The sequence below is a fragment of the Monodelphis domestica genome, chromosome 1, assembly GCF_027887165.1.
Source record: "Monodelphis domestica isolate mMonDom1 chromosome 1, mMonDom1.pri, whole genome shotgun sequence".
Classification (NCBI taxonomy): domain Eukaryota; kingdom Metazoa; phylum Chordata; class Mammalia; order Didelphimorphia; family Didelphidae; genus Monodelphis; species Monodelphis domestica.
Genome location: NC_077227.1, coordinates 600,634,103 through 600,647,763, shown reverse-complemented (window position 1 = coordinate 600,647,763; position 13,661 = coordinate 600,634,103). Strand labels below are relative to the sequence as shown.

The 13,661-nt window shown below is 35.6% G+C and overlaps 1 protein-coding gene across 5 annotated transcripts in view; it reads right to left on the bottom strand.

The window, feature by feature from the left end:
• Window positions 1–511: 511 nt before the first annotated feature.
• The window catches only part of MIS18BP1 (MIS18 binding protein 1), a 91,711-nt gene continuing 78,561 nt past the window's right edge, over window positions 512–13,661 (bottom strand). For all 5 annotated transcript variants that reach the window (XM_007476561.2, XM_007476559.3, XM_007476562.3 and 2 more), the window contains 6 exons: window positions 9,710–9,882; window positions 8,421–8,581; window positions 4,494–4,636; window positions 3,552–3,639; window positions 2,329–2,383; window positions 512–919 (listed from right to left, as the gene is read on the bottom strand). In XM_007476561.2, coding sequence (XP_007476623.1) covers window positions 816–919; window positions 2,329–2,383; window positions 3,552–3,639; window positions 4,494–4,636; window positions 8,421–8,581; window positions 9,710–9,882 — 724 coding nt within the window. In that variant the 3' untranslated portion in view covers window positions 512–815. The remainder of the gene's footprint in view (window positions 920–2,328; window positions 2,384–3,551; window positions 3,640–4,493; window positions 4,637–8,420; window positions 8,582–9,709; window positions 9,883–13,661) is intronic.

Here is a 13,661-nt window from a genome sequence, read left to right as displayed (position 1 = left end):
CATAACAAAACTAGTCCAAACTTAAACCTGGAACATAATAGATAATATTCTAAATGAATACAGTCTTGCCGATGGCCTTAGGGGTTAATGTTTCTAATTTTACCTAATTGTTTACTAGGAACTCAGGTTCACAGTCAAATATACAAGCATTAAAAAGAATGCAATAAAAGCTATTATCTTTGGGTCCAAGTATCAAACTAGTAATTAGTCAACTTATTTTGGATTGAATGGAATCTTCACTTGAGAGTTCAGCATAAAGTTGAGAAAAAAAATGAACTGTAGGTAAAAGGAATCTATTTCCCAGAAAGGCAAAAGTAGGTAGAACCTCTAATGTTAGTATAAAGTAGACTCAAAATTTAACAAAAGGCTTTTATACACAAGGGCAGGTTTGGTATTACAAGGCTTCTATGAAACAAACAAAAAACCGCTGTACAACATTTGGTGAGACTTTTTCAGGGCCTAAGGAGAGGGATTTTTCTTTAGAGAGTAAACAGACCAAATAATGCAGAAGTTATCAACACTATATACATATATTTTTAACATCAGATAACACAATCACATAGAAAAAATTTACATATAAAGAAAAAACTTTTACATTTTTAGTAAGATTTGTATCTCTTCGAATACTAGAAAGGAGAATAGAAAGAAATACTTAATTTATACACTAAACAAAGAAAATTAAAATTTGAACTCATTTATGTAAAACCATATCAAGAGAAAATACTGGCATTTCAAATGAATACAAATGCATTGTACTTTATATACAAGTGTGAGTTATGGTGTTAAAATAAACTCTGGAATTCATGTTTTGATTTTTACTCTGCAGAATCAGAATTGGAGAAATAATCGTCTTGGTCTTCTTCATCAAAATTCAATTTTGTAGACTGAGTGAAGAGTTTTCCAATATCAGATTTAATTCCTGTGACCAGAAGAGTTTTAAGGAAAAGGATTAACACATTTTGTAAATCAAAGTAATTTAAATAAATACAGAAATACAATATTTCTAAGAAACAGAATAATAAATCTGTCAAGGTGAGCCACAAATTCTGGTCACTCCAAATAGAGGACTGTAGTATAGATCTGTGATATAAACAATGAAAACCAATAGCTAAAAGTATCAAAGGATTTCAGAATTAGAAGGAACCTCAGAAGTCATTTATCCTAACCCAATGCTAAACAATGACCCCTCTACAACCATACCTAGTAAGAGATCACCAAACATATGCTCAAAGACGTCCTGTGTCTGGACTGAGCTCACTCTACTTGTGAAGAGTTCTAATTAGATTTGCTATAAAAATCAGAGCCTGTCAAGATCTTTTTGGAACCTAATACTGCCAACCAACATGTTAGCCATCACTCTTAGCTTTGTGTTAGCTACATATTTAGATGTCATTGATACTGTCAATAGAAATGTTAAGGGTTAGCTACAGATTCCTGGGAGGATTCCACTAAGGATCTTCCATGCTGCTAGGAAAACATTCATTGATAATTGTTGTTCAACCATTTGGCCAGTTCCACCTGTGTGTATTTTTACCATCTAGTCCACATTTCTCTCACCATCTTTTCCACAATAATAATAGTAGGAGAGGCTGTGAAATCTAGGCAAACCATAAGATTTCCTCAATCATCCAGACTAGTAAACTCTGTCCAAAAAAACAAAGATAAGTTCTGTAGGGTCTTGGTGATTCCTTGGCAAACACTAATCATTCTCTTAATAATATAGTTGAATTTTGTCAGGAATCCAAACCTTACTGACTGACCTATAGCTTATAGCTTCCATTCCCTTCCTTTTTGAAAACTAGGACTTTTGTTCTCAAATTCTCTTGTATCTCTGTTTCTCCACCAACTTCTTCCAAAGCTCACCAACTAGCTCGAGTCACATTTTAAAGTTTTCAGGACCATGAGATGTCCCTTTTTTGGGTTTTAAGACTTCAAGTCAGTAATGGTAGCTAGATGCTCTCTCACTATGTCCCAATTAATTTAAAATATCAACTCCCTGTTAGCCAATTTTGTTCTGTTCTTTTCAATCTCAAGGTCATTCTCCTTGTCAAAGAAAACAGACACATCCACCCTTAAGCTGAACCCTTTTTTTGATCCTCATTTTCTCCCAACATATATAAAAAACAACAAAAACAAAAAAACACTCTTATCTTTTAAACTTTTCTCGTCAGCTTGAACTTATTCTGAGCTCTGGCATACTTGACTCTCTTCTCACAAGACTATTTCACAAACATAGTTAGATGCCAAGCAGCATATGTCCTAAGTATGAAGAAAGCACTAAATCCTAACTCCGTCCTTTCATACGACACTGTATGAAATGTTACTGACCTTTCTTAAAATGAGTTGTTCTTCTAGATACTGGAGTTGTAAAATCAGTTCCAACCTAAAAAAAGAATCACAAAACCTCATTATTGGAAAAATCGAACCCAACTTGTACACAAATAGGAATGCCCTGTAACATATACCCAACCAGAGACTTTTGCATTAAGACCAATAGTGAATGGGAAGCCTACTATCTCCTGAGGCATCCTATTTAATTTTTAATAGTTTCCTGATATGACATGGCCTTTCATCTTAATAATACGTAATACTTCACTAAATTTACTGTGATAAGCAATATAGTTTAATATAAGTGATTATACTGGTGCTGGTGAACTTATGGTAGCTTTCTGGATGTAGTAACTGCTCAATCCACTAAATTAGTTGATGCCTTAGAAGAGTTAATTCAGCTTCAAAATATTAGATTTATTCACTAGGGATTTACTGAATTTATTATTTTAATGATAGTTTGAATAAAAAAGCAAACAAATCTCAAATCAAAGGTTGATACTGTTAATATCTGGCATAGAGCATAACACTGGAGATTAGTTCTTAAAACCAATTCTTAGGTTTCTCATCAAAGTCTCTGCCAAGACAATTCAAAACAGTATTTAGAAGAGATAGAAAAATGGAGTCTAAGGCATCAAGATCTAGTAGACTTTGGGCAATTATAAGCAGTCTGGGTAAAAAAAGTTTAAAAGGAGTCACTTTTTAGTTTTAGAGTCACAACATTTTAGAGCCTTGAAAAGCCCTTTGAAATCAAGGAGGCAAAGCCCTTCATTTTATATGAGAAAGGAAAAGGGTCAGAAAGTGATTTACCAAGTTGGTGGTAGATGGTAGGTCACACTGTGTCATAAAATCAAGTCTAAGACCCATGCTTATCTAACTTCCATTTTAATGTTTTCTCTACCATATAGCACATTGATTCCTATTTTAAATAAATAGCATTTGTGTTGTTTTGCCTTATCGCAAAACAAATGACAAGTTTTCATTTTTCATAAAGAAGAGGTAAAAAAGAATCTTTGAAAAATCCGAGTTTTAGCTGTTTCTTTCTTTTTTGATATGCTAAAGAAGACTAACCAATTTCAAATTGGCTTCAAAACCAACTATGCCAGAAGTATTACTGCTGGTGAGGAAATTACATAATAAAACTAGGCTTTCTGAATTCTCTAACATATAAAACATAATGAATGAATGAATGAAATTAGAAAATTAATAATAATAAATGTTACCAGTTTCTTCTTGACGTTGCCCCACACTATACCACCATGATTTTTGGACTCCCTTTGCATATGAAACACATATTTATCAAAATCCTTCCTGTAAATATACAAATTAGCATTTCAAGTAAACATTGTTAATCCATGAGGTCTAATTAGTACAGAGAAATTGCCAAATCAACATGAATTTTAAATTTGTGTTCAGTCTACAGAAAAAATTTCTCCCTATAAAAGCAAAATATCCGTAAGCCCCACAAACCAGATGTTTAACTGATTCTTAAAAGCATCAGCTTGCACAGATTTGTAAAAGCAAATTGGAGGAAATGACAATGTCCTATGAGCTCTCAAATATCATCAATCAATAAGTATATATTAAGTATATAGTCCATACCAGATACCATGCCAGTGCTCTGGGAGCTTTAGCAGGCTGAAAGGTCAATAAATACCAATATAACATGGCTACCAAAAAGATTATACAATCTTCTACTCTATTAATAAAAACATAACCTCCAGAACAAGAGGAGCAAAATAGTGTGGTACTATGCACTCCTCAGTCAATAGCTGGAGTTCTCTAATTCTACATGCCAGTTTCAAAAGGTACACTGACAAACAGAAGTCTGTTAAAGAAGACAACTATGATGACTATAATAAAAATTTATTTTTTACCAGGATTAGAAAACACACCTTAGCAAATAACATAAGTACCCAGTGAAGCAAAATTGGTCAACGAAACACTGGTATTACAACAAAAGAAAAGTTTTCTAATGATTCCATCAAACAAGGGGGACAGAGTCATTTCCTGACCTGTTTTGTCAGTTGACCTAAATCTCTAGGTACTTAAGTTACTAAAATTGTCTATAATTGAATAAAGAGGAACCTTAGTTATTCAATTTTATCTTTCTTTGAAAGCTTTTAAAGACCTACTTCCTACCCTCTACACATAACACGCATTACCTGTTTACAGATTCCAGCATACCAGGGCTGACATGTTGACACTGGGGTGTTTTTGCCAAGGGATAAATTACTGAAGATGGAGTTGTTGGATCTCTGTCCATATGTAGGAAATCGTCATCCTGACTGACATCAAAATTTGGCAACTAGAAAAGAAAATGAAAATGACTATATCTATCTATCTATCTATCTATCTATCTATCTATCTATCTATCTATCTATCTATCTATCTATCTATCTATTTCTTATTACTGAGTATATTTTTAAGGAGCTAATGACAAGTACACACATGACCAGAAATGGTAGTGCTGGTGGGTGGGATAGTGAGAACAAGAGGTAATGGAAGGATAGCCCCAAATAGCGTTGGAAGACTTGAGGACTCTCAGCAATCATCACTGCAGAGGACCACTAGTAAAAATGCTGTTCGACTCTGGAAAGAGGGGTGATGGGCTAGTATGAAGAAGCAGATGTGCATTTTTGGGTGAAGGCTAAAACGGCCAATACGGACATTTGTTGTGTTTGACTGTTTATTTGTGACAAAGATTACAAAGAGGAAGACAAAAACATTGTCTAATAAAAACAAAATTTGTCTTGGAAGCTATGAAATATTGCCAAGGGTTCCAGAATCAGTATTAGTCAGAGGTATGTTTGAATCAGGTCTTTCTCAAACCATGGCTGGCTCTTAACCCACTACACCATGTTATCTTTCAAATACATGTAGATGCCATTGTGATTAATAAAGTATAAGCCATCTATAAGTCAATGAATTCTTAATAGCTTTTCATTATATATTTCCCCCCCCAAATGAAAATTCGCAATTTTCAACCAGAGATAGTAATAATACAATCAAGTACCAAGTGGGGATTCCTGACATTTCTGATGTTTAAAAGGGCATTCCTCACACTCAAAGCCTGGGCTCCAACTGGATTTCCAACATTTAGGGCATCCACCATGAATTTACTAAAAACTACAAAGACAATCATATATAATTTGGGATGAAGGCAGGAATGAATTACAAACTGCAGAGGAAGAGAAAGTACCTAGCAAACTATTGAAGTATAATGATTTATATTCAATTCTATTCTTTTAAGTATCATGGCAAAATAGTTGATCTTATACTTGTTCTAGTAATCCCAATATTGAGTAGATACCAAATGAAATTAATATTTGCCTGTGTGGAATAGTATTTTTAAATCATATTTATTATTGATTTATTATATATTTAAATAGAATAATTAAAATTTGGTTGAAAAAAATTTTTTTTGTTTATTATACCCCCCTCCCCCAGTGGTCTATTCTTTGTAACAAAAAATATAAAACCAATCAATCAAAAACATTTATTATGCATTTTATTATTTGCCAGGGACTGTGCTAAGAGCCGAGGACACACACAAAAAGGCAAAAGACAGCTCCTGATGTCAAGGAAATTACAACCTAATGAGAAAACATGCAAATACATACAAAGTAACTTATATACAGGGCAAAAAAGGAACTAATTAACAGAGGAAGGTTTTAGAATTAAGAGGAGGTGGTGAAAGCTTTCAGTAAAAGACAGTTGGGCCTTAAAGGAAGTCAATAGTGTGCTGAGGAAAAAGAACTTCCCAGGCATGAGAGATAGCCAGAGAAAATGCTCAGAGCCAAGGATTAAGTGCCTTGTTCTTGGGACAACCAAGAGGCCACTGTTGGTGCCCTGGAGAGTATACAGTGAAGAGTACTTCCTCTGACAGCACATATATGAGGACTATAAAGGGCACTGAAAGCTAAACAGAGCATTTTGCATTTGGTCCTAGAGGAAGCCCCTGGAGTTACTGATTTTGGGGATGACTAGCCCAGGTATGAGATGATGAGGGCCTGCACCAAAACAGTGGCAGCATCAGGAGTGAAGGGATGTATTCAAGAGATGTTGCCAAGGTGAAATTGGCAGGCTTGGCAAAAGATTGGGAGGAAGGAGGTGGGTAAAGGGCTGAGGAAGACTTCTGGGTTGTGAGTCTGAAGGACTGGGAGGATGGAAGGTGTTGACCTCAATAGTAAGAGGGAAGGGGAGCAGCTGGGTAGCTCAGTGGATTGAGAACCAGGCCTAGAGACGGGAGGTCCCAGGTTCAAATCTGACCTCATAGACACTTTCCAGCTGTGTGACCCTGGGCAAGTCACTTAACCCCCATTGCCCAGCCTGTACTGCTCTTCTGTCTTAGAACCAATACACAGTATTGATTCCAAGGCAGAAGGTAAGGGTTAAAAAAAAATAAATTAGTAAGAGGGAAGATGGGGAGGTGTGGGGAGAGTTTTGGGGGGAAAGATAATGAATTTTTGGGGATATAATGAATTTTGAGATATCTCCTGGCATTCAGACTGAAAGGCAGTTGGAGGTATGAAGCTGGACACTTTGGCAGAGCCTGGGTAGGAGAGGTAGATTTGAAAATCATTAGCATTGTGATGGTAATGAACTCTGAGAAAGCCAATGAATCAACCAGTGAAGGAGGTGAAGGAAGAAAATAAAAAGGAGTCCAGACAGAACCTTGAGGAAGATCTAGAAAAAGAAGCTGAAAAGGAGCTGTCAAAAAGGTTGGAGAACCAGGAGAGTGGTGTCCTGGACACCTAAAGAGGAGAGAGGATCAGGGAGAAAGTGAGCAACAGAAAAGTCAAGGAGAAACAGCACTGAGATAATACCCAAGAGATTCCAGTAACTTTAGAGAAGGCTGGCAGAGAAGAAAAGAGGAAGTGGAGGCCCTTAGTGTAGATGGTCATTAAGAGAAGGTTAGCTACAAAGATCAGAAGATATACAGGAAGGATGATTAGATGGATGAAAGGAGGTGGGCCAGAAAGCTGTTCTGTGTAGCCCAATCAACTGAACCTGAGGGTAAACATGTGGTCCACACCTAAAGTCTCTCACCTCAAGCATGTACTTCCAGTGTACATAAATATGTGCTGCCTGGAACAATATGATTTCTAGGATATGTGACATTCTGATAAAAATGTGCTCAAGGATATTTAGCACATTAGGATAAGGGGTAGATTGATATTATGGAATCAGTTGTTTAAATCCACTTCTCCAAACCTGTAGGATTTGTTTAAAAGAATGCATAAATTTCTATGAGTTAGGAACACATAAAGGATAAGGATTCCTGGATCAGCAATTCTGTTCTGGAGCTAAGAGAAGCATCTCTGGGGCAAAATCTAGTTAAGAGAAAAAGAGAGCCCCCCTCCTCTTCAAGCTCAAACACCCATGACAACCTGCACCCCAACCCCCAACACACAGGAAATCATCAGGTTCCAACTCACTTTCTATTTCGTTATCTTCTCTCAATAAATCAAAGTATATATCAGAGAAAGGATGATTGAGACCATCAGAAGGAAGCACAATATCGGAGGGGAGAGAACAATGAATGAGTGTCTGACAGGTTCCTCTAAAAAGTGAGGGGTAAAACAGAGAGGGAGCGATGGAGAGAGACAGAAAGAAAGAGACAGATTATGTGTAGTCATAAGTGGTAGAAACAGTAGTCTCTTCATAGAATTTCTTTCAAATACCAATTAAATAGATGCAACCTCTGCAAACCACTGGCAAGCCAGGGTAGACCCAACCATCAGTAATGTACTTTAGCCATGTCACAGTGCCTATGTCAAACCCTAGGCAATGGCTAACAAACTGTGGACCAAATATGATCAGTGACTTGTTTTTGAATGTCAGGTACCATTTTTATAAGGCCCAAGAGTAAAGAATGGTTTTTACAGGATAAAAAAATTTTTTTGGTTTTATTTTAAAATGTAAAAACCGTTTTCTGAACAAAATGGTGTTGCTAGCCAGATTTAGCCCTTTGCAATAGTTTGCCAACCCTTGCCCTTCTCTAAAAAGTGCCAAACATTAATTGTATTTAAAAAAAAAAAGTTTAAAAAGTCACTTAAAATGCCATCTTCCCAGTTTAAAATAATTACCTGTATTCTTTGGCTGTGCAAAGGCGATCCACTGAACATATCATCATGATCATCCTTAGGCAGTTGTTCCAGGAAGTCTCTCATCTGCTGTTTCCTTTTCAGAGTTCCTACTCTAGCAGTTATCTTTAAAGGTTGGCTTGAATCTGTTTCAGCTCCCGTGCCTTACATTAATGCAAAGACTTTGGTAAGATTTTGATCAGTCATGCTACTTGGCTTAGAAAGTTAGTAAGTTTAACTATAAAGAGTAACTTCAATAAAATAAAAAGTTTGCATACATACATTATAAAACCCATTTTCTGATGACTTGCTGCTTCCTTAAATACATCACTCTCTACCTAAGACTGGTATTCTACTAATACTCTCTACTAATATTCTGTCCTGAAATTTGGAAATTAAAATGCATAAAGGAGGACTGTGTAGGATGTCAGTAAAGGAATAGCTATCAGCAAGGAGGATGTTAAACTTTTTATAAATTGTAAAGCACTAAATAATTACTATTATTACCATCATTATAAGAAATAGAACAAAGATCAATAGGGTCCTCAAACATAGTATGAAAAATCTTACATTCAGATTATATTGATAATTGGTTACCATCTGAAAATCACCATATAGATGTCTAAGCTACTGTTTTCACTATGGTATAAACATTAAATTATGGTCATGAGGAGGTTTAAGTATTATTATTCACAATCAATAAATCAATCAATCGTTATTTGGTGTCTACTATGTGTCAGGCACTGTATTCATTAGAGATATAAAAAGAGGCAAGTTTCTATCCTCAAAGTTTACAATCTAATCTGCTCCAATACATACTGTCTCTCCTTTGACATTGATTCTTGAGCATTCCCAGAGAAGGTGTGATTTTCTTATCTCTGGGGGGGACTAATGGCTAAGCTTTAGGGACTCCAGACTAACTGTAGCCACATTAACAGGATTAACCTTCAGATAAATCGTGAACTTCCATTTTCCTGGGTTAATATATACAACTGAGACTAATAGAAAAAGCCCTGTAGAGAAAATGAAAAATAAACCAGATCTTAAAAAAAAAAATAGCATGGTTAAACTAGATACTCTGTAAAATCCCTACCAGTTATAAAATTCAAAGATTTTCAGAAAATGTTTTAACTTTAATTGGAAATAAGGAAAACAAGAAGCAAAAAAAAAAGCAAAATATGCATTTAGACAGTTGAGATATTAATAACTCAAATTCACAGTTGTGCAATGGTTATCCTCTGTAATCTGCCCTTTTGACCACATAAACTCTTATTACTAGACTGTAATGTTACCATTTGAGACTTTGGGGCTGGGTACCATTTTCTTGATGGCACGTTTCCTAGAACCTTTTCCTTGGTGCTCTTCTGTATGTTTCTTCTGGTATTCCTCAGCAGTCTGAGAAGACCCAAATGAGGCTCCATTTAACCAGTAACCATGTTTTTGTTTTGGCACAGTTGACAAAACCCTATAAAAATCCAAAACCATATATGTTTTTTAAACCTAGAAAGTTAAAGTAGCCAAAATTCAAATAAGCAAAGATGGAATGAGAAGTATAAAAAACTTAAAGAATTAAGTCAGTTTTCTAAATTTTATTTATCTAGTTATAAATGAGAAAAAAAATTGATTCTCCCACTTTCGTAAAAATGAGATAATATCCTCTTCCTTAAGTAACTATATTCCATTTTAATCAACTTTTGTCAGAACTGTGGGATTTCCCATATTGAGGGAAAGCATGGGTTTGAGGAATCTCAAACTGGATGAATCTTAGAGACTGGGCAGGAGGTCCAAGTGGCAAAAGGTTGTACGGAGATGAATTTCTCCCCTGAATCTCAGGCAAGATAAGTGAATGTATAATTGAAAATCTATTACCCTAAAAAAAGAACTACATTTCCCAGTAACCCACTGACTTCCTGTTGTTACATATTTCCTGTAGACAGAGGATATTAGCAAGTGGGTGGTCCTCTTGGGTCTTTTTCTTGGGCTTGCAGCCAGTATGGTGGCAGTGGTAAGCCAAGCAAGTGGATTTTAAATGAGCTAACCAGTCATGGGCATGTGGTTTTTATAGTTGTATCCTCTTTATTCCTTGATTTCTAATGATCATTAATAAATCTCTTAAAATATAATAGTTTTATTATTAAGATTTAATTTTAATTTTTACATTGATGGCAACCACTTGGAGAAAAGAATTCTCAATTTTTTTTTTTTTAAGATAGCCTAGATAAATTTTTAAGCCACATTTCTCCTGCCAAGGCTTTTCACCCACCTCACCCTCACAAACTCCGATGCTGCTGCCTTACTTCTTCAGTCCCTACTTTTTGCCTGCTTGCCCTCCCAATGGGCCTGGCTGTTTTCAGTTTGAGGACTCTTGCCCATCTGCTTGAGCCCGTGTTTGTGTTCCACATTCCTTGCTGCTGCCTTTGGTTGCTGCTGCCTATCTTGCTTGTTCCTAGTCCTGCTTCTGCTCCAGATTTGGCCCCAGCCCCAACTTTGTTCCTGCTGGTAGCTGCCACTGTGTCTTTGGAACTCACAAACTTGGAGCCGCTCTCAGGGCAATGGTAAAAACCGGGGTGTATTTTCTTAGGCAATGATTAGCCTCCTATCTCTCTCTACACGTGGCCAGGAAAACAAACTGTTCCCTACCATTTTACCTCAGGGCGGGAAGGGAAGAAAGAAGTTACTCTTCCAAACAGAAGTAAATTACAAGCATGGTGTACTCTTTGAAAGAGCAGTACCTGGCCTATTTCAAACAGCTTCTACCATTCATGAGTGCACTGATCTTTTCACTTATCTTGCCTGAGATTCAGGGGAGAAATTCATCTCCCTACAACATTTTGCCACTTGGCCCTGCCCATTCTCTAAGATTCATCCAGTTTAAGATTCCTCAAACCCATGTTCTCCCTTGATATGGGAAATCCCACAGTTCTGACAAAAATAATCTGGACAGATAGAGAAAGGAACTTTAAAGAGACTGGAGGTAGAAATTTTAAGCCCTTTCAGACTCCATTTTTTTATGAAAGTCTCTGTATCTTATTGTATTTTGCTGATTGTCTGCTTTATGATTTAATTTTGTTGTTTTAAGTTCATATATTAATGTATTTAATACTATTCTGTTAACTGAATCAGTTTAATCTACTGTGTTTTAACTACTGATATATTGTTACCTTTCCCCTTTAACTACACTGAACAAATATTATTGAATAAGCCCATATAAAAACAGCTTTTTCTTCCATTTTGGCTTTGTAAATTGTCACATAGATGATGGATGGACTCTGTCAACCTGGTTAACAACTTTTGGTAAATTTAATGTGCTAAATATCTCAAATTGATTTTAAGGGGTGTCTTTAGACACAATTAAAAAAAAATTTTTTTCAACAACTCTGACTGATCATTTTGCCTACTTCTAGGTTATTTGTAACAAGAGGTAAAGAGTCCATTTTAGTAGCTGAAGTGAAGTAGTACAATTATAATTCCCACCTCCCACATTTATAAAAATGTGAATGGATGGGACATAACAGACTCATGCCAAAGGAGATGGGAAGTTGATCCCAGGGCATGGTACCCTTGGATGGCACCCGAGGGAGCATCTCTCATTTGTAACTTCAGTTTAATTTACTTCCACCAGAACAATCTAGATTTCTTAGTAATGTTCTAGACCCAAATAAGTTTTACTTTGTTTAAAAATATCTCAACCAAGATTGAAAGATTTACTATACCTGAAAAACCTGTGACAAGTATCTATTAGCTTTAAATGTCATACAGCAGACTCATGTAAAATATGACAGTGGGTTTGTTTGCTATTGTCATTAAATAGTCTATTATAACTTTGGGGAAAATATTTTGATACTTCTTGAATGTGCATTACCTGTTGTACTATTGTTCTTTATAAAAACTGTTACTTTGTAAACAGTGGATCATGACTAAGTATGAAAAGGAAATGGATTTCATTTTTGGGTGAGAAATTTTTGTATTCTACTTCTCCCTAGCTACACAGTGTGTCAATGATTGTAATGTACATATTTTTGATTTTTAAAACTTTTTTATTATTGTTTTCCTGGCATGTGCAATATACTATTTCAGTTTTATTTTTTCTCTCCTTTTTGTATTTGAAACGTCAACAGTATTAAGAAGATTTTTCTTTAACTTTTTTGATTCTGCAGTAATAAGTTTAAAATACATTTGCCCTGATGTCAATCCATACCCCAAAAGCTTTAGACTATAAAAATGATGCCATTGATTGTTAAAAAAAAAAATTATGGGACTTTGCTTAATGATTCTGTCTGATTCCAGGAGAAGAGAATACAAAGAGAGTCATTGCACAGTGCCAAAGAAGCACAAAGTTACTTGCACAGTGCTAATAGAGCACAAGGTCAAAGAGACCAAACCAATTCTACGTGGACTGATGACATTCTGCACAAAGAGCTCAAGGACTTATTCATGTGTGAGACTTGAGGTTGTGGCTGTTTAACATGTGTTAAATGCAGGTCTTCCTTGTATCACACACTCTATATAAAATACATTACATCAATTATTCTGGCTCCAATTTGCTCCTATAATCTAGTCCCTTTTCTCTCTTATAGTATGGCAACTTCCTGTAGTCTTGACTGCAAATGGGTAAGTGAAATATATACACTTTGTCCTACAGACTTGTGGGATAGAAATTACTTTAGTTGGGCCCCTGATTCAAGGACCTGTTATAAATGTTTTTCTTTTATTTAGAATTTTTACACATAAGACTTTGATAGTTTATATTTCATCCACAAATTATTTTCTCTTTTATTTGGATTTTTTAAAATGCTTTTGATTTCTCTTGCCAATTGATTCATATACCTCATAACTCAGCCATACATTCCTAATTGATCCCTGTGTTTTCAACATCCTCTTCGGGGGGGGGGGGGGATGTATTATTATTATTCTAAATTGCAAAGTTTAAATTCTTTTTGAGAGTAATTTTAGGATAAGAAATATGCTACCTCTCTGAATCCAGAAAGTGGACTGTTTGGAGATGGCATCATCACCAGAAGATCCAGAGTGAATTTTGGGATGTAGTGATTTGAACTGTGGGAGTTGAATGCATTTATTTTGTATGTATACTCTTAACTCTTATGCTGAAGGGAACTGCCCCCTAACTGGTTTTTTGTCAATGTGCCTAGCAATCATTGGTTTTGTTCTCTTTTTCTTTTATCCCCAGATTATTGTAATTTCAAAGTTGGTTATGTTTACAAGATTCATTGGAGAGACTAGTCT